Source organism: Rhododendron vialii, chromosome 3a (assembly GCF_030253575.1).
Source record: "Rhododendron vialii isolate Sample 1 chromosome 3a, ASM3025357v1".
Taxonomy (NCBI): domain Eukaryota; kingdom Viridiplantae; phylum Streptophyta; class Magnoliopsida; order Ericales; family Ericaceae; genus Rhododendron; species Rhododendron vialii.
In genome coordinates this window covers 23178115-23202763 of record NC_080559.1, presented here as the reverse complement: position 1 = coordinate 23202763, position 24649 = coordinate 23178115, and the positions used below count along the sequence as shown (strand labels likewise).

Genomic DNA, 24649 nt, shown 5'->3' with positions numbered 1-24649 from the left:
AAGGCCCAACTCGCGGACAGCCATGGCTGCCCGGTGAGTACTGTACTACTGTGCATGTGTGCATGTTATACTCCATGGGTTGTGTGGGTGTGCTCTATATATGTACGCGTGTATAGATCTATGTATACGTTTTTTTTTTGAAGATAATCTATGTATACGTTCATACGTTGTATAAATGCATAATGGAAAGAAAGAGGGAGAAACGGTTGAGAGATTAGAGAGGGAGAGAGATTACAGAGAGGGGAGAGAGAACCGGTTGAGGGAAGAAGAAATCCTGCTGGGTTTCCATTTTTTTCAATTTTCTTTTGTGTTTTCCTAGTGATTTGGGGGAGATGACAAACCAAGGGTATAATCGTCTTATTATCATATTGTTTTTGAATTGAAGTACAATTTTTCATGCCATATACGTAGTTCAAGCGAGTGTGACACACACACTGCTACTTTAGACGCAATATGTAACGGTTGCACTTTACTCCAAAATCATAGAAAAGCAAATTGGTCATATATAGTAAAACACAAAGAGGTCATCTACAAAACGGCTAAACCATAAGGGATAATCCGTACTTTGCCCATTTAACTCTGACATTTTCATCTTCTTTAAACACGCCTTTCAGCATGGGCAAGATGCTAGCATATTAAACAAAACGCTAGTTCAATATTCTTTACTCCTACTTTCCAAGAGTACAAGTGGCAACCCCTCTATTGGTTATGATTTTCTAAAATAATTTCAATATTCTTTACTCTACTTTCCCACCAATAAAAAAAATGATAAGCTTAGTTTATACATTCGCATAGCGTTTCCCGTGCCTCCAGGCCTAGTTTTATACATCATCAAGTAGTCCTTCCATTCGAAATTAGATGTGCAAAACTACTATTTGCACCTCTCGTAAGATTATATGTATTTTCAAAGTTATACAGTAATATTTTACACATGCAATATGACATTGTTTGATAAATTTCACTTAGTAAATAAAGATTTTAAAATCATGAAAAAGTAGTATAAATTACAAAATCTATATTTTTAGAGAGATGTGAATGATGATTTGGGACATTCATTGTGGAATGGAGGGGTAGTCATTTAACTTTCACTTCCTCATCTTATTGTCACTTTGTTTATATTTGTGTACAACTAAAATTATTACCCATAATTTTATATGTCCCAATTGCAGTAATTTATGTATACAAAATGAAAAGTCAAATCTAGTACCTAAACGTAATTAAATGTATCATTTCAAACTAAAATAATCAGCAAGAGGGTCTATCATTTCTGAAATGCTGTCACCACGTCATTCCCATTAAGAATTTTGTTTAAATATTTTAAAATAATTAAAAACAATGTGGGTGATAAATTTATTAATTTTTATATTCTCCCAACAAGTAATGTGAGAAAGTGACGGGAGAACAGACTAAGGTTTTATGAGATCATTGATATAGATGTGGTACTAGCATTGCTCCAAAAAATTAATATACAGAACGTCGGATGGACAAACGTGGCCCAATATTTTAACAAAAAATAAACCAAAAATGGGGAAAAGAAAAAGGGGGAGAGCTGAAAATTCGCGCGAATAGCGTAGACGAGAGTTTAGATACCAATTTTTTATTTTTTATTTTTTATCGGCAAGAGAATACCATTGACTTCGATATTCGCGTAGTTTCTATGAAATTGATTACGCAAGTAAAAAGTTGTCAAAAAGACAGGACTTGGGCTCGTTCCAGAACCGGAATAAGAACTTATTTTTTGTCTAATAATAAAGTGTGTTCCATAAAAGGGTGAATAAGTACTTATTTTTTAAAAAGGTAATTTTCAAGCTCAAAAATCATGTGCTTACACAAATAATTTTTCTATCACTATGGATCTTGTTTGATAGATTTCATTGAGATTTTTAATACGGTTCAAAAAAAATTGAAAATTTATTTTTCATTTACATTATTTTTGAATTTGAAAATGTAAAAATAAGCTGCTTATTTAGATTTTGTGAAACAAAGCTCCAAAATACAGTAAGTACTTATAAAATAAGAAGGTTTCTAGAACGGACCCTTATATAAGAAAGATCTAGTTACGTGCGTCATTGTTGGTTTTTATGTAGTAAAATAGTACATAGGAATCTCTTCTCCAATTAACATAGGCGGCTCCACATGGTCGTTTGGGGCTTCACTTGAACACCCTAATTGTATATGTGTGTGTATTGATGATAATTATACGTTCCAATTTAGTTTTGAACGCCCATATCAATTTTCTTTCAACGCCTAACGTCCCAATATTAGGGGTTGCGGATCCGAGTTTGTATGTTCGGAAGACGGTGTCGGGTGTTAACCCCACTTGCAGATAAGGATCTCTTAGTCCCTAATCGTTTCTGAGACTTTTGGGTCGAAAGATGGTGTTTGGGTGTTGAGTCGACCCCACCTGTTGACAGATGAAGTTTTGGATTATTTTGGGCATTATTGTGGTTGGGTTTCAATTGTATTTGAGTGTTTTTGTATTTTTATTAAACTTTTGGTTGGATTTCTCTCCCTCTCCCGACTTAATGCATGTACTTGTATTTGTTAAGTTTCTTAATAAACTTTTTGCTTATAAAAAAAAAAAAAAATCAAACATCCCCTAAAAACAAAAAAAAAGTAGAAATAAATCCATCACTACCATAGTACCACCTCTCTCTCTCTCTCTCTCTCACACACATGCACACACAATTTTTACCTTAACTTTAGTGATTGTATTTATTACTACTACAACGAATAATGTTTCAATTCAGATAGGAGATCAATCAATAAATGTTAGTTTTTATTGAGTACTATTTTTTTGAACATATGTCCAGCAAAATACATACTCCCCTACATTTAATTTTATAGCATTTGAAATAAAGCTCTCATGCAATAATAACTTAAGAAAACTCATGATGGGCAGTACTGTAACTATATTTACAATTCTTTCGTCAAAACCGTGTTATCAATATTTTGTCTATCTTTTAAATAGAGAAATATCTAGAAAAAGTAATTTCTTGTTTAACATTCTGATCAAAATATATTCCTGGAACCGCGAGGGCCTTTTATTTCTTTTAGATCCTTCCATTCTTTGAGAATCTTTTAATTAGATCCTTTTCAACTAAGCCTAAAAACTTGCAATCGTATAAAATACTACCAAATTATGTTTCAATCATGCATGTTGTGATCCAACTGAATTCTTATGTCAACCCTCGTCGTTCAAAGTACTCAAACTTCGTATATACCAAGGGAAAATAATCCAGTAGTTTGTTAGGACATCATTAGTTGGTATTTAGACAGTTTTCTAGAGCTGAGTGCCAGCCTAAGCTCATCAATCACCGAATAATCAACTCTCAAACCTCTCCATGGACTTCTGTATATAATGCAACACTCTCCCAATAACTCCGTCACACTTTCACAGCTAGCACTGCTAAAGAGAGAGAGAGAGAGAGAGAGAGAGAGATGGGGCAGACGGAGGAGGAGAGTGTGAAACTAGGAGCCAACACGTTTCCGGAAGGGCAGCCGTTAGGGACGGCAGCGCAGGGAGGAGACAGGGACTACTCGGAGCCGCCGCCTTCGCCGCTGTTCGAGTGGGGGGAGCTAACCTCCTGGTCCTTCTACAGAGCCGGAATCGCAGAGTTTATGGCAACTCTTCTGTTTCTATACATCTTAGTCATGACGGTGATTGGGGTTGGCCAGACCTCCGACAAGTGCTCGACTGTTGGATTACAGGGTATTGCTTGGGCCGTTGGTGGCATGATCTTTGTCCTTGTCTACTGCACTGCCGGCATCTCAGGTTAATTTCCCCACCTTCTTCCTTCTATTTCTTTGCAAATATCTCACCACGTTGGTTTTTGTGTTTTTGTAATTTGAACTAGGCGCATAGGGCAATTAATTACTACTCCGTTCCATAAAGTTAGTCCTCTAAGAAATTACGTATAATTTTTAAGGTAAATGATATTGGCACTCTAAAAATTGATGCAGGCACTCCAAAACCAGTGTAATTCCAAAGCCATTTTTCTTTTTTTTTTGAAGTGTCTGCATCAATTTTTGGAGTGCCAATATCATTTTCCACACTACAAGAAAAATTCAATTGGGTGACGAATGAAAATCGTCACAAATTGCATGTTTTTCGTCACAAATAATATAGGTGACGAAAAAAAATTTGTCGACTAAAGGTTGTCGAGAATTCCTACCTGGTGACGAAATCTATTTTTCGTCACCTATAGTGCCTTTTGTTGACGAAATATTTCGTCACCAAAAAGTGAATAATTGGTGACAAAATTTTTTCCTCGCTTATTATGCTTTTTGATGACGAAATTTTTTGTCATCAATTATTCCTTTTGGCGATGAAAAAATTCGTCACTAATGGGTCACATCAGTGACGATATTTTTTGTTGCAAAAGATTTTTTCATATAGGGAAAAAAATCCTTCTTTCTTGCTCCTGCTGGGTTCCGAACCCAAGTCACTTGAGTTTTTTGCACAAGTTCCTACCAACTGCACCACAAAAAATTTTCAGTAACTAGTTGAAATATCTAATATATAACACTTATATTTAACATGAAATATATTTCGAATGTAATTTTGAACCTTTAAACATTAAAATTAGCAATTTTGATAAACATGAAAGTTGTAGGCAATTGAGTTATTGTTCAACTCAATTTGAACTATCTCAATTGGAGTTTTTAGTGAAGAGTTATGTCTGAAGTACATTTAGTGACAAAGCGCAATTCATAAATTTCGTCATGAAAGGTACCCATTTGAAGATGAAATATATTTTTCGTTGCTAAAAAAGAGTTAAAATGGTGACGAAATTATTTTTGTCACCAAAGTTAAGCATTTGGTGATGAAATAAATATTTCGTTACTAAATTGCTCTCATTTGGCGACGAAAAATAATTTCGTCACCTTTTTTAAGCTTTCGGCGATGAAAAATGTATTTCGTCGCCAAATGGGTATCTTTGGTGACGAAAATATTTTTTTCATCGCTAAACAAGTATAATTGGTGACGAATTTTTTTTGTCATGGAAGTTGTCAAAACAGTGACGAATTTATTTTTCCGTCGCCAAATATACTCATTTAGTGACGAAATTAAATTTCGTTGCCACTTTTTCGTCTCCAATTTCCATTTTTCTTGTAGTGCCATTTTAAACTTAAAAATAATGTAGTTATTAAAATAATTTTTCAATTTTTATTTCACCGTACAAAAGATCTCATCAAGATTTACCAAACAAGATCCATATATGCAAAAAAAATTATCTCGGTAAGTGCATTACTTTGAAACTTGAAAATTAAAAGTAATTTCGTAGAGGACTAACTTTATGGGATAGAAGAATAGCAAATCAACAATGCTACGTTTACAAAATTCAACCACAACACTCTCACATGAGGGTGGGACCCACATGTGGGTGGGTCCCACACGTCTATTGCGCTTCCCTCTATTTGTGTGCAAATGATTATGTGGGGGTTTGTATTATTTTTAGTTTGAGATGCACGCAAGTTGATCCGAAACACTCTGCATTACCAAAAAAAATGATCTTTGAATAGTTCAAGTAATTTGAACTAGGTGCAAGAGGTAAAACATTTAAGATATTGCTGATTAAAATGTAAAATTCTTAAATCTTGGTAGGGTCGCGGGAAACCTGTTTTAAGAGTGTAAAATTGGTAAGTTAGACAAATTTATTTCCTGCGTACGTAAAGGACGAAATCTAAGTGAACATATAAAGAAAATATTTATTTTCAGTATGTAAAATTGTCATTTTAATGCTATTAACTATTTAAGTCCTAAGCTCCCAAAAGTGAAATCATATCTCAGTATTTATTTATTTTCAGCATGCATCATGCATGCATCAGCTGTTGAATTATACATGGATATAAAATTGATTTTCTTTTGAAGGGTCCACTTGCTAAAATTGTTTTAAGGGTTGATTTTTTGGTTTTCTTTTGAACCTTTCTGCGTAAGATTTGAGCTATTCATGAGAAGTTTGAAACTCAGCTTGTCTATGGACTTTAGGAGCTGTGGCATATGCCCTACGTTTTTCTGCTCGATTATTGGTATTTTGTTGTTCTAATGCATACTTTCAACAGGAAAATCATGCCTCAATATGATTACATTTCGAGCCGGATAATGAAAGTGCGCATTAAGAAGACATGAACATGGATTTCTAATAAATATTGATGTGCCACTTTTTTTATTTTTTCCTGTGTAGGGGGGCATATTAATCCGGCAGTGACATTTGGGCTACTACTGGCAAGAAAACTATCATTGACAAGGGCAATTTTCTACATGATAATGCAGTGTCTTGGAGCAATTTGTGGAGTGGGAATAGCGAAAGGGCTCGAGAAGAGCGGCCGGTACGAGCAATTTGGTGGTGCCGCCAATGTTGTGGCACATGGCTACACCAAGGGCGTTGGCCTTGCTGCTGAAATCGTTGGCACCTTCGTGCTTGTGTATACGGTTTTCTCCGCCACTGATGCCAAGCGCAGTGCCAGAGACTCCCATGTTCCTGTAAGCGCAAAGTCATTCTCTCTCTCTCTCTCTCTCTCTCTCTCTCTCTCTCTCTCTCTCTATATATATATATATATATATATATATATGTATATATATACACATATGTATAAGTATGTGTATCTTGTGTGTTGATTTGGGCACTGATGAATTTTTTTTTTTTGGTGATGTTTGGGGGTTTAGATTTTGGCTCCATTGCCAATTGGGTTTGCAGTGTTTGTGGTGCATTTGGCGACTATTCCAATTACAGGGACTGGTATTAACCCGGCTAGGAGTTTTGGTGCAGCAGTCATCTACAACAGTAGCCATGCTTGGCATGACCTTGTAAGTTCTTTGATATAACTTATTTATTTTGATTTATTTTAATTTGCTTAAAATTTTAATTGTTAGTTTGCATTGAGTTTTTTAAAATTATTTAGTCATCGCGATGAGAGGAACTTAAAAGATAAAAATGAAAATAGAAAGTTACAAAAGGATCTCTAGAAAGAAAATAATCAACAAACATACGAGTATTTTTAATTATTTTTTCAGACAAAAATATAAATTTAAAACTATTAATGACAAATCGACATAAATAAATATTTTTAAAAAATAAAAAATAATGTGGCCAACCCATCCATCATCCATGTATGATTTCTATGTCATTTGCGTCTTGTGCCCGCATCTAAAACAAGGCATCAGACATGATTGAATTCAGATTCTAGTTGTTGAATACATTTTAGAAACTATCTTCGAAACAAAATCATATTTTCATGAACAAAACCCCCTGCAATTCTAAAACTTGTCAGCTAACAAACTTTCCTAATGTTTGCCACTCTTTTGATGGGGTTGGGTTGTGATTGCAGTGGATTTTTTGGGTGGGACCTTTTGTCGGGGCAGCACTCGCAGCTTTGTACCATCAGGTCGTGATTAGGGCCATTCCCTTCAAATCCAAGTGATCATCTCCGGTGATCCATTACCAGCGGTGTGGTTGTTTATTTGTGACCATTGATTTTCTGTTTCTCTTGTTTCTTTTGCATATGCAATGTGTATGCCTCGGTGAAATGTATTTTAAATGTAATTTCTTGTGACCCATTAACAAGGATGTGTTTGTTTATTTGTGATCAAGATTGGGATGCCTAATGAATGGACACAATCAAAAGTTTGATACTATTTCGTCATTGTAAGAACATCTCCAATCAAATCTTTACAATGAAGAATCGTACCACTCCTGCTTCATTTGCATTCTTCATAATGAAGTATCAAATTTCATTCTTCATATATATATATGAGGAGTGATTTGCGTATATATCTCTTCGACTTTATGCAAAAGTTTAGTTTGGTCCTTCAAGTTCCAATTTAAACAAATAAAACCTTCAATTTGTAATTTTGTTCCAATGTCATCCATCCGTTGGGTGTCGTTATTAATTTGAACGGAATATGGGCATGTGCCCAGCATGTGTGCTCTCTGCAAGGGCATATTTGCCAATTCCCCCTCCTCCTCCTCCTCCTTCTCCTTTCTCTCTCCATAAAACCCAGGAAAAAAAAGAGAAAACCCAGAAAAAAAATTTTGCAAAATGAATAATTTAATTCTCTCTCTCTCTCTCTCTCTCTCTCTCTCTCTCTCTCTCCCTCTCTCACGAATTCTACACAAACCCATCCAATCAAACCAATCGATAAAGCAATTCCAATAAACTCTCACATAGAACAATTGAAATTTGGCCCGAGTATTTGAATTGGGTATCTTCTTCTTCTTCTCTCCATGCAACCTAGAAAAAGAGAAAAACCCAGGAAAAAATTAGCAAAATGAATAGTAATTTAACTCTCTCTCTCTCTCTCTCTCTCTCTCTCTCAACACATCCCATCAAACCAATCGATCAAGCAATTCCAGTAAACTCTCACAAAGAACAATTGAAATTTGGCCCGAGTATTTGAATTGGGTATTTTCTCGCCAAACAATTCCAGTAAACTCTCTAGTTTTGGACCATTGGTAAAAAAAAAAAATTGCTGACAGAGAACTCAGATACTAATATTTTGTATTTCCCTATTTTTATCCTCAGTCATAACAAACGGGCTGTCAATATAAATGTTGCCGATTCTACGGAAGCAGTGGGTGATGGTTTTGAAGCTGCAAAACTAGATTTCAAGATTTATTCAATTAACATACATACAGCCACATGGTTCAAGATGCCAAATAATACTCCAACATACAATATAAAAAAGAATTTCACACCCTTTTTCTTCTCTCTTTCTCTAGACGCAGACAAAGCCACCCACCACAGCCACCGTCCCCATTCGCGACATCATCAGATCCACCGTCGGTCTATTTCTCGTCGCACCGCTGCCTATCTGAGCCTCCATCACTGCCATCGTTCTCAGCCGTTGTCGTCGATTTGTGCCTCGTTGTTGACTTGTTCCCCTGCTTCATCACCGTCGATTATGTTTGCCCATCATCGGAGCAGAGAGAGAGAGAGAGAGAGAGAGAGAGAGAGAGAGAGAGAGAGACGAAGAAGAAGAAGAAGAAGAATTTGCATTTTTTCGTTCAAGAATAATTAAGGAAACATAACCCAGAAGAATTACGGTCTCTATCTCTCTGTTTTTCTTGGGTTTTATGGAGAGAAGGAGGGGAATGGGCATTTATGCCCTTGGGGAGAGCACATGTGCTGGGCACATGCCTATTTTCCATCCAAATTAGTAATGGTACCTAATAAATAGATGACATTGAAATAAATTTGCAAATTAAAGGTTTTATTTGTTGGAATTAAAACTTGAAGGACCAAACTGAACTTTTGCATAAAGTCGAAGGGATATAAAATCAAATTACTCATATATGAGAATCCTCCAAATACATTTACACAATAAATGATGCATGACTTGTGCTGTTGCTTGACCGATTCCTAGACCTAAAATAATGGGTTGCCCCAAGCGTAGGGCTGAGACCGATGTAGCACAATACCCGGTAAGACCGGAGTCGAATCCACTAAGAACGGTGAAGTATGTGCTGTAGAATCTTGAGTTGTAGTAGTATTAAAGATTAGCTCTTAGGTAGCCATCCCTTATCTTTTAGTTGATTAATTAATTAATACTAACAAAAAAAACTTGCTCAGATGATTAAAAAGAAAAGCATGGTCGTAGGGAATCCGACGCTCGTTACCCAATTAGAATCCGCTCGTTTTTCAAGGTTCTAAAAACGGTTAAATTTAGGGAGAATTGGAAACTCCGAAAGATGCGAGTCTTAAGGTTGCCGATCCCGTACACAACGGCGAACAGGTTTTGGTTCCCCGTTCCCGCTCACATGAGTCCCGGCAATGCCTCGGATTCGTCCAACGGACGTAGTTTTCACCAACTAAAATTATATAACTAAATTTATGTACTAAAAAATTGCGAGACGAATTCTAATTAGGTAGCGGCGCGCCTTTACCCAGCGACCAAATCTCAGAAAAATTACTCACTCATTATTAAAAATAAAAGGAATAAAACATTAAAATTAATCATGCTTTTTACGCGAGATAAAAAATAAAATAAATAAACAAAAGATAACAACTAATTGAATACCGACGAACAACTTTAATAAAGAACATAAACCACTACGAATCACTGGAATGCAAAGATCTGAATAAAACTTTAAATAACTTGAAAGGAACAAAAATTCGAAAGAAAAATCATCGGAACCAAAAGTCTCGCAGTCGGCAGCCCCCTTTCCTGTTCGTCCTTTTGAAATCCCTCCCTCTGTAAAAGTCTTGCGTGATGCTTTTATATTCTACAGTAGCCGACTAAAAATTCCTTCCTGTGTGAACTAAAAAGTCTCTTGCAAAAAACCCTTTTTCCAAACATGGCCCACTACCAAGACCCACTACCAAGAAATTGCCTTGGGCCCATTCTCCTTAACTGTAATCAGTGGGCCCATTGGACCTGCAAACCCAATTCAATTTTCATGCTCCAATTCCATAATGTAGCTTAGGAATTTTATCCAGTGCTTTGCTTTATCTGGTATACACTCGGTCCCATATCTTGATTGATTTCCTCGGCACCGGTTTTGCTTTCACACCAAATAGGAGAAATTATACTTTGCCCCCTTAAACTATCACCCGGCCACAATTTTCCCCCTCTAACTACTCAATCGAACATTTAACCCCCTTTAACTATTATTTCGCTGCCACCCTAACCCTTCCGTTTGTTGCCTGTTAGGGTTTTGGATGGAAAAATTTTCCAGGCCATTATTTTTGAAATACAAGGACAAAATTACCCTCTCTCCTTCTCTTTCTAGCATACACAACCATCTCAAAAATGAAATTTTTCAGACTTTACACAAACCCATCATCTCTCTCTCTCTCTCTCCCTCTCCATTGACCAATTCATTTTCTTCTTCCCTTAGCGGAATATAATTCCGGTCCATACCAATTTTTTTTTTTATAAAATTCGATTTTTGGTTAAAAAATTAAGTGTTCCAAATTTCAATCCGTTTGAACAGGTGAATTTTTTTTAGTTTTCTGATCATTTTATCCTAAATGGTCATAATTAAATTTTGACTCTAGGGCTCTCGTTGATTAGCCCTAAGAGATATTTAATTTTACGACTTTCTTAGGGTTAATCAACGAGAGCCCTATAGTCAAAATTTAATTATGACCATTTAGGATAAAATGATCAGAAAACTAAAATCTTTCCACCGATTCAAACGGATTGAAATTTGGAACACTTAATTTTTTAACCTCTTTAAACAGTTTATATATTAAAAAATATGGTTAAAAAATTAAATGTTCAAAATTTCAATCCGTTTGAACAGGTGAATTTTTTTAAGTTTTCTGATTATTTTATTCTAAATGGTCATAATTAAATTTTGACTCTAGGGCTCTCGTTGATTAACCCTACGAGATATTTAATTCTACGACTTTCTTAGGGTTAATCAACGAGAGCCCTATAGTCAAAATTTAATTATGACCATTTAGGATAAAATGATCAGAAAACTAAAATCTTTCCACCGATTCAAACGGATTGAAATTTGGAACACTTAATTTTTTAACCTCTTTAAACAGTTTATATATTAAAAAATATGGTTAAAAAATTAAGTATTCCAAATTTCAATCCGTTTGAACGGTGAAAAGATTTTAGTTTTTTGATCATTTTATCCTAAATGATCATAATTAAATTTTGACTCTAAGCCTCTCGTTGATTAACCCTAAGAAAGTCGTAGAATCAAATATCTCTTAGGGTTAATCAACGAGAGCCCTAGAGTGAAAATTTAATTATGACCATTTAGAATAAAATGATCAGAAAACGAAAATCTTTCCACCGGTTCAAACGGATTGAAATTTGGAACACTTAATTTTTTAACAAAAACTGAATTTTATAAATAAAAAAATTGGTATGGACTGGAATATTAGCTTTTAGGGTTGGGGAAATCGTATTGTGCGTTGGGGAAATCTGTAGGAGTATCGTGTATGTATATCTACCTGTATTGTGTAAGGGTATTTACGTAATTTAGCTCAAAACGTTAACAGAGTTAAAGGGGTGGCAGCGAAATCATAGTTAAAGGGGGTTAAGTGTTCGATTGAGTAGTTGGAGGGGGCAAAGTGTGGCCGGGTGATAGTTTAAGGGGGCAAAGTATAATTTCCCCTACCAAGTAAACTCCAACTTTGTGCATTAGCATCAAATATTATCCATGTGCTCCGAGAGTCCTGAAACACAATTAATAAGTATAAAACCTCAAATAGCGCATCAAACGGACATAACAAGTCTAAGTTAGGGGGCGTAAATAGGCGTATTTACGCACCTATCACATCCTCCAACTTACACTTTGCTAGTCCTTAGCAAAGAAAGAAAAAACAAGTAAAACAAAGCAACTAACTAAGGGATAGATCTTTTAAACCCCCAGGTAGCCTCGGTAGGACGAGTGAAGTCTCGTGAGGATTTTCAGTAATGATCACCCACAAAACACCGCGGATCCGTTTACTTGTAACCCAAAAACTTGCAATGCGACTCATTGATATGCCAATGCCAATAATATAGCATACGTACCAGTAGTTCTAGATGTTATCAAAACATAGAAATTAATCAAGGCATCCAAATTTAGCGTGAGTGAGTAAAGACCTTGACCACAAGTGAGCCACAACCAAGTACTCTCTCCGGATCGAGTCTCAACTTTAATTCTCACCATGTCATGTACTCAACAAAAGAAAACGCTCGAAACATGGTTCATTTAATAAACTCTCAATGTATGCGGGCAGAAATTATGCAATAAAGAATCAAAGTACTCCGCACACTTTAGACACGAAGAGAAAGCTTTTTTAAGGTAGACACATGATCTCATGAAATGAATGTTAAGCATTAAAGACTATCTATCCAGCCATCCACAACACGTTACCCCTAAGATCAAATAGGACTTTTCTTCGGTTATGTCGTTGGGTAAGGAAAAGTACTTCAAAGGTTAGGATAAATCATAAGCCAATGTCCGAGAATAGTCTAAAATAACATAGGGCAAGTGTACCAATGTGCACCCTCTTATCATTCTTTTCAACTCCATCATACCTCTCAAATTTTTCACCCTTCACACAATTCCCCAATGAAATTCACACGTTGCTTTCTTCAAACAAATGCATGGGTGTCTTCCCCTTTTTCATTCAAATTCCTTTCTTTCTTTCTTTTTTTCTACTATTTTTTTTCTTTAACAATGGGGAAGAACACATCATAATTCAAGCACATTTTTCTCAACTACACTTTCTCCATTCAAAAATTAATCTCCACATGATTAATTTGTCATTCTCAAAACACAATATGGTTGGTGAGGCTTAACAAAAAAAAAATGCACATGCAAAAGGCTCAATGTAACTTGCAAGAGATAAGTCTTTATGAAAAAAAACGAACCGGCTCAAAGCACAAAAATGGCCTACTATCATCTCTTAAGGGCAATACAATTATGTAACTTTCCATTCCCAAAGGAAGAAATAATAGGCATGCAATAAGTCCCAATACTTGACGACAAAGATAATGAGATCGACAACGATTAAGCTTCTTTCTCTTTCTTTTTTTACAACAAACGAAGAGTTTATGTGACACCACTCCAAAGAAAGATAAGGCACTAAAACTCACATGGGCATAAGTCTCCACTAATCTAGCCATTGAAAGCACTCAAATCACAACTCACAAGCAATCAAGGTCTAAGAAACGTGCAGTGCAAAGATGCTAAGAGTGTATACCAAGACAAATTTCTATCACCAAGTTATCAAAAAGAACTACCATGCAACATCAGATTCAAGTAATGCCCAACAATTCTTAACATTAGCAACCTACAAATAAATATCGCAATCTCCAAGTCTCAAGTAGAAAGGATCCAACAAGTAGTTTTTAATTTTCAAAATTTTTTTTAACAAAATAACGAACAAAGTGATCTCCCCATCCAACTTGAACTATTCAATGTTCGCGTTGAAAGCATAAAAAATAAAGATAGTACAGAAACATAAAAGAGATGAGAGATATCACCTCGAAAAGGAGGGGCTAAGCAAAGTAAACTATAGAGAGAGGGAGACCTCCCAACTTGGATCGAACAACCTGCAAAATGTTAGCCTCCAAGACAGCAAGAAAAATAACTAAAAGAAATAAATAAAGCAAGAAATAAAAGGAAAACAAAAAAACCATCTACTTTTTTCATGCGAAAGATACGGGTACTACTTTTCTCTCTATTTATCAAGCGAGAAATGGGTGGCTATACCAGACCCAAAAAAAAAAGAAAAAAAGAATCATATACGAACAGCCAAACGCAGGTACCGAACATTTATTATGCCAACGAGAGCTAAGACAATGAACATAACACTCCATTCTACACCTTTTATCAAAAATTGAATTCAACCATGCCACAAGATAAGATACTTCAAATAGCGCATTTGCCGAATTCGATTTAGACACTTAAGTTCATCCAAGTGCTTAGCCCAAACTAGATCAATTTTCAAAGCGTTGATAAAGTCCACAAGATATGAATGACAAACTAAATTAAATTCATCAACACAAAGAAAATCAATCTGCTCCACATTTAAAATCCCTTGCGAAAATGGAGACTCAGAAGGAAGAGTAACACCATCTAAAGCCGAGAGTATTTGATTATTTAGGGCAATTGTTGGGAATGACTCCTCAAAAACTATTGGCAATGACTCCTCAAAAGCTATTGGCAATGACTCATCAAAAGGCATATAACCTTCACTAATGACAAGCGGCTCAATTTTCTCTTTTTTCCTTCCATCAGAATTCGTATTCTCAAAAAGCGGCTCTATTTCTTTTTTTTCCCTCGCATCAGAATTAATATCCTCAGGAAGTGGCTCTATTTCCTCTTTTTCTATAGCATCAGAATGGGTATCCTCGGGAAGCGGCTCTATTTTCTCTCTTTCTTTAGCATCAAAATTGGTATCCTCAGAACTTTCAGTCAACTCACAAAATTGGAGTTTTTGGGTTAATTCATCTAAGAAATTCCAAGCATCTTTAAGATTTTTATCCAGAAATTCATCAGTGGACCTAAAATTCACCTCGCATATCTTAGGATTTAAAGTATGGCGAAAGGTAGCCAGAAGACTGCCAATCTCACAATTAAAACTCGACCAATAAAATACGACAAATTTAAATCGCTCCCAACACTGTGACAAAGACTCATCATCTTGTTGGGAGAAATCTGATAGTTCTTGTAAAAGCATATGAGTCTCATATGAGGGATTGAAAGTTTTGAAAAATTGTATTACAATCTCACCCCATGTCAATTTTGAACTCAAACAATTAAACCAATCTAGAGCACTATCACGCAAAGATACTGAAAATACATGTAAAAGAGCCACTTCATCACTAGCAAAATCTTCCTCAAGTTTATGAACATGCAAAAAAAAAAATTCTGAGGCCAAACCATAAAATATAAGAAGTGAAACTGAACAATTAAATTGGTTTGCACAACCTCCATAGCACGTTGCAAAATGGGCCATTTTTTTTTTTTGCTTTTCAACAATTAAAAATAATAATAATAATAAAAAACTAAAAAGAAAACAAATAAAAAAAAATAACTACCCGAATTCTTAACACACGTTACCGTCCCCGGCAACGGCGCCAAAAATGCTTGACCGATTCCTAGACCTAAAATAAAGGGTTGCCTCAAACGTAGGGCTGAGACCGATGTAGCACAATACCCGGTAAGACCGGAGTCGAATCCACTAAAAACGGTGAAGTATGTGCTGTAGAACCTTAGGTTGTAGTATTAAAGATTAGCTCTTAGGTAGCCATCCCTTATCTTTTAGTTGATTAATTAATTAATACTAACAAAAAAAACTTGCTCAGATGATTAAGATGATTAAAAAGAGAAGCATGGTCGTAGGGAATCCGACGCTCGTTACCCAATTAGAATCCGCTCGCTTTTCAAAGTTTTAAAAACGGTTAAATTTAGAGAGAATTGGAAACTCCGAAGGATGCGAGTCCTAAGGTTGCCGATCCCGTACACAGCGGCGAACAGATTTTGGTTCCCCGTTCCCGCTCACATGAGTCCCGGCAATGCCTCGGATTCGTCCAACGGACGTAGTTTTCACCAACTAAAATTATATAACTAAATTTATGTACTAAAAAATTGCGAGACGAATTCTAATTAGGTAGCGGCGCGCCTTTACCCAGCGACCAAACCTCAGAAAAACTACTCACTCATTATTAAAAATAAAAGGAATAAAACCTTAGAATTAATCATGCTTTTTACGCGAGATAAAAAATAAAATAAATAAACAAAAGATAACAACTAATTGAATACCGACGAACAACTTTAATAAAGAACATAAATCAATACGAATCACTGGAATGCAAAGATTTGAATAAAACTTTAAATAACTTGAAAGGAACAAAAATTCGAAAGAAAAATCATCGGAACCAAAAGTCTCGCAGTCGGCACCCCCTTTCCTGTTCGTCCTTTTGAAATCCCTCCCTCTGTAAAAGTTTTGCGGGATGCTTTTATATTCTACAGTAGCCGACTAAAAATTCCTTCCTGTGTGAACTAAAAAGTCTCTTGCAAAAAACCCTTTTTCCAAACATGGCCCACTACCAAGACCCACTACCCAGAAATTGCCTTGGGCCCATTCTCCTTAACTGTAATCAGTGGGCCCATTGACTCACGTGCAAACCCAATTCAATTTTCATGCTCCAATTCCATAATGTAGCTTAGGAATTTTATCCAGTGCTTTGCTTTATCTCGTATACACTCGGTCCCATATCTTGATTGATTTCCTCGGCACCGGTTTTGCTTTCATATCAAATAAACTCCAACTTTATGCATTAGCACCAAATATTATCCATGTGCTCCGAGAGTTCTGAAACACAATTAACAAGTATAAAACCTCAAATAGCGCATCAAACGGACATAACAAGTCTAAGTTAGGGGGCGTAAATAGGCGTATTTACGCACCTATCAGCTGCTATTTGCAGCCTTTTATTTTCTCTCATAGTCTGTTAAAAATTTTCACTTATACTCGACAGTTAGTTACCGAAATTGAGATATATTTTCAGCATCAATTACCGAAATATAATATTTTTTTCAACAGCTATTTATCGAAAATGTATGCTCGACTGTTTACCGAGAGTTGAACATATTTTTGACATGTAGTTACCGAAATATAATCTTGTTTTCAACAGCTATTTACCGAAATGTTATGTATGATTTCAACAACTATTTACCGAAATGTAATGGGTTATAGGAGAAAATAAAGGGCTGCGAATAGCAGCGCCTCTTTTAATATTAGGATAGATTACGCTAACCTCCCATGAGGTTTTTGATATATACACTGACCTCGCCTATGGTTTTAGAAATTACAATCACCTTCCCTACCTTACAAAGTAATATAAAAATGCACCCTTATCGTTAAAGATTTGGCTAACAATGTTAACTTTGATGGGTAGTGAAATTCTACCCTCCTCAAAAAATAGTTCAAAGGGTTAATTTCACTAAGCTCCCTTTATGTCAAAAATATATCGGACGGTGTTAAAATTTCATGACAAAATGATTAGAATACCATTAAAGTAACAAAAAATTACCGGCTGGTCTAGAAAATCGCTTCTTAATTCCCATTGGCTTTCTACCGACGATGAGTGGGTGCTTAGTCTTTATTACGGTGAGCTGCTCTATTGGTTGAATTTCGTGTGTCGGCTCTGCTTCACAGCATGTGCTTATTTTCCGGTGATAGAGTTTAGGTTCCTACCTATTGTTTTTGTTTAGCCTTTGGCTTTGTTCGTTTTGATATTTAACTTTGTTTTCTAATCATTACTCTATATCTTTCTCCAATCATTACCGAGGTCCTATTTTCGCACCCCTCGACACACCCCTCCCCTCCGGACCCTACCACCTTCTCCCCCCCGCGCCCCGTTTTATGTCCTTTTTTTTTCTATACTTTTACTAGTTTTTTTTAAAAGACTTTAATTACTGTTTTTTGTTTTTTACTTTTACTAGGTTTTTTTTAAAAACTTTTAAAAGACTTTAATTATTGTTTTAGTTTTTTTTTAACTTTTATTATTTTTTTGTTTTACTTTTAAAAAACTTTAATTACGGTTTTAGTTGAAGATAAGAAAATAAAAAGGAAATCTGAATAAGTGGTTAGAAATAAAATAGATAACAGATATAAATAAATACAAAATTGATAAATTCAACAACATAAAAGAATTATAAAATTTTAAAAATAAGAAATTTACTCACGTATATAATACTAGTGTTTGCCCGTACCTACAGCACTTTGCAGACCGATAGTGCAATCCTTTTTGGTGCATTTTGAGGATTGGGCCGGAGTTTGGGAAATAAGCTAGGGCCTATAAGTTGGGTACTTTGAAATCCCCTAAATTGAGGAACTTAATGGTGAAGATATAGAGAGACAGAGGAGTGCGAGGAGGGTGAACATTATCCTCCTTCTTATTGTTTGAAATGATGTAAGTTCCAGCCTTGCAATACATTTTTGGTCATCCTCTTAAGTGGGGGGTGAACAAAACTCAACTCCAAAAGAGTCAGGGAGAGAGAGAGAGAGAGAGAGAGAGAGAGAGAGAGAGAGAGAGAGAGAGAGAGAGAGAGAGAGAGAGAGAGAGAGAGAGGTCCAATGTCTATAAATAAATACTCCCCCATTCCTCCCATTTCACACACACCTCTACCATAATTGCCTTGTATTCATTTGTTGCAAAATTGAGAGAAGTTAGAAAGAGAGTGAGGGTTCGGGTCTTAGAAGGGAGGAGAGGAGCCAGCATTGTTTCCATCACCCCACCACTAAAACAATGCCACACCACCACCACATTGCCACCCTTTGATCTCCAAAGTTCAAACCATAGAAATTGGTAGTTCTTTTTTATTCTAATAAAAGAAATTTAATTTCTTTTCTTCTGAATCGAGTTCGACGAGCCGTCACTCTGTCTGCACTTCCATCTGACGTTCCCGTAGAATTTGCTACCGTCAAGAACGGTAGAAACCTCTTACCTATTCACCAAAGTATAATGATTGATGTGCTATATATTTGAATTTTGAAGTTAGAATTTTTACGATATCGTAAGTTAAAATTTTATATTGAGAATTTAAACGTTAGACAGTTATTATCGTGAGGTAAGTTACCTAGGAACTTAGAAATGGTAGCATGTAGCTAGAACGTTTGGTTCACTGTCATTCATTAATTTTTATTAAGCAAAGCATGACTTTTAGAATTTAGGGAATGGAAATTTGAACCCAACTGTTATACGTACTAAATTTTGGTCATAAGTTATCAAGTGTGTTTACCGTTGACGTGATAGTAATGTATTCCTTTATTATGTGCCGTTATAATATTTGATGTTAATGAAAATAGGACCTCATAAAATTAGAAATCTATTTTACCGCAAAACTTTAGCAAGTTTTGAAAGAATAATGTAAATGAGAGAAAATGATGCATGTTTACGAGATACGGGAAACGAGAATTGACTTAAAAAAGAAATGAGAAAACAGAATGTGAAATAGTTACTTGATGTGTGAGTATGGGAGCCCGGTAGGTCTGGAAAGAATGGTCGGCGGAACCATGGCTCGGGTATGCAAGTGTGGCCTAAGAGCCTGGTAGGTCCTGAAAGAATGGTCAGCGGAACTAGTGCCGTATGTGTGTTATGAAATGCTTAAGATTGAGAGCCCGGTAGATCCTGAAAGAGTGGTCAGCAAAATCAGTGCTTTTAGGTGGCAAAAACTGAGATTAGCCTGTGAGCTAGGTAGGTCCTGAAAGATGGTTAGTGGAACCAGTGCTCGGGGAAAAATAATGAAAAGTGAAATCGATATTGGAAAAAGGATGACACGAGTTGCGATACGCTGCGACACCTCTGAAAAGACACCGACACCTCTGTTTATGTTTGTGATGTTAAATTTTTGTAGAAATGATAAATTGTTACATGTTATTTTGTTAGAGTATGAGACATAAATGTAGGAGTTAGCTGCTAAGCTTAATTGCCTACGGTGTTACTTTTGTTACATTTACTTAAATAGATAACGGAGGGACACCAGGGTAAATTTACTCCTCTGGGCGTCGTCTTCTCCTGCATTATTCTGCTAACACTGAATTCTTATAAAACTCTCCCTGTTCGTCTTCAAACTATGGCATAAGATGTGACCTGACTTGTCATTACCTTCTTTTTATTTAATAAATGTTATACTTTGTTTTAAATTTATTTATTTAACCCCAAAAATCGGGACGTTATAATTACCTTGCTTTTAAAATGGATAGTCATGCACAAAATTGTATGTCGATAACTATAGATTATCTTATCTTAGTTATTGAATAGGTTGATTGAAAATATGTATGACGAATTTTTTGGTAGTATGTTTACAATTTATATGGCTAAAAGTAATTTTGCCTTTAACATGTTACAAATTTTTTTAAACTTCCTGTAACGACCCGGATTTTTGATCCAATTTTTTTTCTAAATATAATATTATTAGAATTATTTTTTTTAATGCAGTTTTTTTTAAATATAATTATGCATACAATATCTACATGCATTCTTTTTTAAATTTTCCTACACATACATACGTACATGCACACTCATTCTCCTCCCTCACCTCAAACTCCTTCCGCCTCTCCGTCTCCTACTCAGTCTCTACTTCCTCCCTAACCCAAAAATCAAGCCCTATTCGTCCATTTTAAATCCCATGAACCCAACCCCATTAAATTCACTTTTATCCTCTTCCACCAAAATTTTCCTATAAATACCCCACCCCATTGACCCACGAAATTTACACCACAATATTCCCCACGCCCCACCAGTTCAAAAGAGAGAGAAAAACCATAGAAAACCAAGTTTCAATCCATGGAATTTTAGAGAGAGAAGAAAAGAGAGAGAAAAGTGGGTTTCGTACCAAGATCCAACCAAAACTCAATCCGACCATTCCAATCTCTTCCTACTACTCCTAGCATCACCAAGCATCGTCCAATTTGGTTCCAAAGTCTCCCGATCAAAAAAAAATCCGAAGTCTTTCTCAAAATTCAAGATTCGTTTTAAAATCAATTCGATCCGATTAAAGGTATAATAATCCTATCCAACCTCTTCTCTAAGTATATTAAGTGTTTATATGCTTAACCCTATGTTCCGAACGAAAAAAATATAGTTAACCGCGCGTTTTCTGCAGTATTTACCAAATTGATATTATTTTTGAGCTCGATATTTTATTTGAAATTATTTACGAAGAAGATGACCCTTCTGATATTTATTTTACAATCCGTCTGATATTATTATTATAAAAAACTACTGATATGATATTAAGTTGCGTGATTAAGTTGCGTGATTAAGTTGCGTGATTAAGTTGTTTATTAATTGTTTTAATTATTATTGATTTGTTGTATATTGCATCGATTTGAGTGATAGATTGGACCCTAGAGACATGGGGTGGTATACGAGTAGAGTTCACCTAGACGATACTAGATAATGGATGAATTGGAAAGTTTTATTTCTAGATTGACTGCAGGCGTGATGTTGAGATTTGTGATGAGATTGAAACTGGCGTGTGTCCAGTGGTGAATTGATAAACTGGCGTGTGTCCAGTGATGAGTTGATAAACTGACGTGTGTCCAGTGATGATTTGATAAACTGGCGTGTGTCCAGTGATGATGGTGAAGTGGTATATAAGATAGGCGAACCCTAGTGGTGATTCAGGCATGATAAGCTTTCCCCTTGTTGTAGTTATTGGGATGCATACTCGGTACATAACTTAGATGCATCTGCGATAGCAAAGGGAAGTGACCTCATAGGACCGAGCATGGCTAGCGGTTGAGGGAGGAAAGATCCCGCGGAGGAGATCTTAGATTACACGACAAGTTAATGAATAGTAATAAACTGGTTTATGTGGAACAAACTCTGTATTACTTTTTCGCACTATTATTATTCTGCTACTTGCTATCTGTAATGTAAGAGGGGTGGTTGGGTTGGATTATTCTATTGTGTGATTTATCACTCACGGATACGTCTGTATCCTGGCAAATTGTTTGCTTCGGCGATCAATTTGCTAGAGGGCGCAGGATTTACTGGAGATGATTCAAAGATGTTGCAGTTCAACACGGAAAGAATATCAGGAACGAAGATCGAGTATGTTTCGGATTTGCATCAAGCCTAGAGTCAGCTCTGAAATTAATGTATTTTGAATCAACAAATTTATCTTGTGACTGTAATAGTTAAACTTTATTTTGAAAAATTATATTTATTTAGCAAATGTTCTTAAAATTTTATTTTATTTTGCTTCCGAAAAGTCGGGGCGTTACACTTCCGCCCACCCAAACCTTAAAAAATATATTAACCATAGGTCGGACAATATTTCTTTTATCAAAAATAGATGCTCTGTATTATTTAGAAATAAATTGTTACACAAATTGTGGTGTCAAGATCGGTCCTGAGATTTCGAGACCCCAAAGCCAACGCCGAACATGGATTTCTCTTTGATCTCCAAATGTAAATTAAAAATTAAAAAATATTCATCAATTCTCATTTTTCTTCTAGAGTAGAAAATCAACAAAATTAAATTGATAATTAGGGTAGCGTAGTTTTCATACAGGGAAAATGATTCAATTTGCTGAGATATGTTTTTTTTTTTGTAACTCTATATACAATAGTGCGTACTATACGGTCTTCTTTTTTATTTTTTCCCCCAAAGGTTAGGGAAGTTTCCATAAATGAGAAAAATAACAGATATATCAATGATACCTTACATGCATCCTCTTGAAGGGAGATGAAAGCAAATGGGGGGCCGAATCCTGAGCTCTCCAACGGCGATGATGAAGGTGTCTTAATGCAGATCCATTGGCGATCCCATAGTGTCCCTTTTGTACTTTGCTTTCTTATATTTATATGATATGTTTTTGTTCCTAAAAAACAAAAACAATTGTGAAATATAAGATAAGAGGGTTGAGAAAAGATGCAAAAGAACATAAAAGCTTCGTACACTTGGATATCAATTATCAACTACGGGAAATTTTTTTTTTTTTAGTACCCATTATCGAGTTTCTTAATAAAGTTTTGCCTCTTCAAAAAAAAAAAAAAAACTATGGGAAAAAAAATATGAACCATTGAGCTATTCTCGTTAATGTGTTTTCCCATCCAATATGATTTTGTCTTTTATTTTTTGAATTCTTTAACTTCAAGGAAAAAAAGAAAAGGAAATACACAAACAGAATCATAGGCTCACACAGTAAGGGTATTCTAATTATTTTGCCATGAAATTTTAACACCGTTTGTTAGGTTTTTGACAGAAGGGGGAATCTCACAGTTCTCACTAATACTTTTAATGGAGGTCAGTGACATTTTTGAAACCTTAGGAGAGGTTCTTGCATTTGTCAAAAACTTCAAGGGTACTGAAATTTATTGCATGATCTCCCCTGCTTTATATTATTAACACATATTCTCGTAGTAAAAATATTTTATCATTTTGAAAACAATCAATAGGAAAAGTTCAAAAATTCAAAAAAAATTGTGAACTTCTATTTATCGTCAAGGCATTTTCTTATACTTGGTCTATTATCTATATATATTTTTAAATTCTTCTTGTCTGTACAAATCTGAACCGTAATGAATTTTTTCACGACGAAAAAGAATCAACAAAATACAAGTTAGATTCAACTAATTTAATTTCTTATCTTATTTTTTTGCCCTAAAAATTTAAGATTCAAAGACCAAAAATAGTCATTTATGAACGTGATTAATCAGAATTTAATGTAGTTAGTAACTGAGTCTTGTATCAACCCCTCAAATCATGAATTGAATAAGTATAATTATAAACTGGACCATGCTTTTAAAAATTACACTAAAGGATATAAATGATGTCTAAAATACCCGAAAATAATATACCAAGTTTGAAAAAATACACTGAAGATAAAGAGTTATGAATTTGTTTTATCCTTCGTGAACTTTTTATTGTTATTTGTCAATCCTTTTCTATTTTTGCAGTAATGCATGTTTTCAATGTATAAATTCTGCCTTTGAAATTGATATTTCTTCCTCTCTTTCATTTGTAAAATAAACAAAAAAGCCCCATATTTGAAGTTCACTTTGAGCGTTAGGGGTAAGCAAGCACAAAATTGAACGGACATAGTATAGGGGGTAAGCGAGCACAAAATTATGAGGAGTGCTAGGTACCCCGAAAGAATACACAGAAATGACTCTGAATTTGAAAATCGATGGTCCAGATTCACTTAAAACCAATCTGGACCATCGATTTTCAAATTTGGGGTCATTTCTGGGTACTCTTTTGGGGTACATAGAATTTTCCCAAAATTATTCGAGCTTCTGTTAGTAGTGAAGAAGCCATGTTATAAAATCAGAGGTGACTCTAAAAAATAGCAATATATTTAATACTCAAAAGAAGTACAGTGTCCTAAAGTTAGCCATTCACAATACCCAAAAAGTTATACATTTTCACAGTACAACTATCCATCAAAATTGAACCGACATAGTACGTATAATCATCTATCAAACTAGAGTTCGCATTCTTTCAAATCCTTAAAAATTGTCCAAGGGTGAGACTGGAAACGATTTTTCTAGAAGTAATTTAACTATAGAATTCCCTTCCTCATCTTATTGTTCCTTTGTTTTATTTTTGTCTACATCAAAAATTACACAAAATGTCCAAAACTTAAGTGTATCATTTCAAACTAAAATACTCATGAGAGCATCTCCCCTCAAAGACCTCTGTCCCCACAATACCCCTCAAGACCT

The 24649-nt window shown here is 35.3% G+C and overlaps 1 protein-coding gene across 1 annotated transcript; it reads left to right on the top strand.

Moving 5' to 3' along the window:
• The first annotated feature begins 2601 nt into the window (after positions 1–2601).
• On the top strand, positions 2602–7718 carry LOC131320519 (aquaporin PIP1-2-like). The gene is made up of 4 exons (XM_058351235.1): positions 2602–3775; positions 6189–6487; positions 6671–6811; positions 7333–7718. The coding sequence occupies exons 1-4, from the start codon at positions 3442–3444 to the stop codon at positions 7423–7425; spliced, it is 867 nt and encodes a 288-aa protein (XP_058207218.1). The 5' UTR covers positions 2602–3441; the 3' UTR covers positions 7426–7718.
• Positions 7719–24649: the final 16931 nt, after the last annotated feature.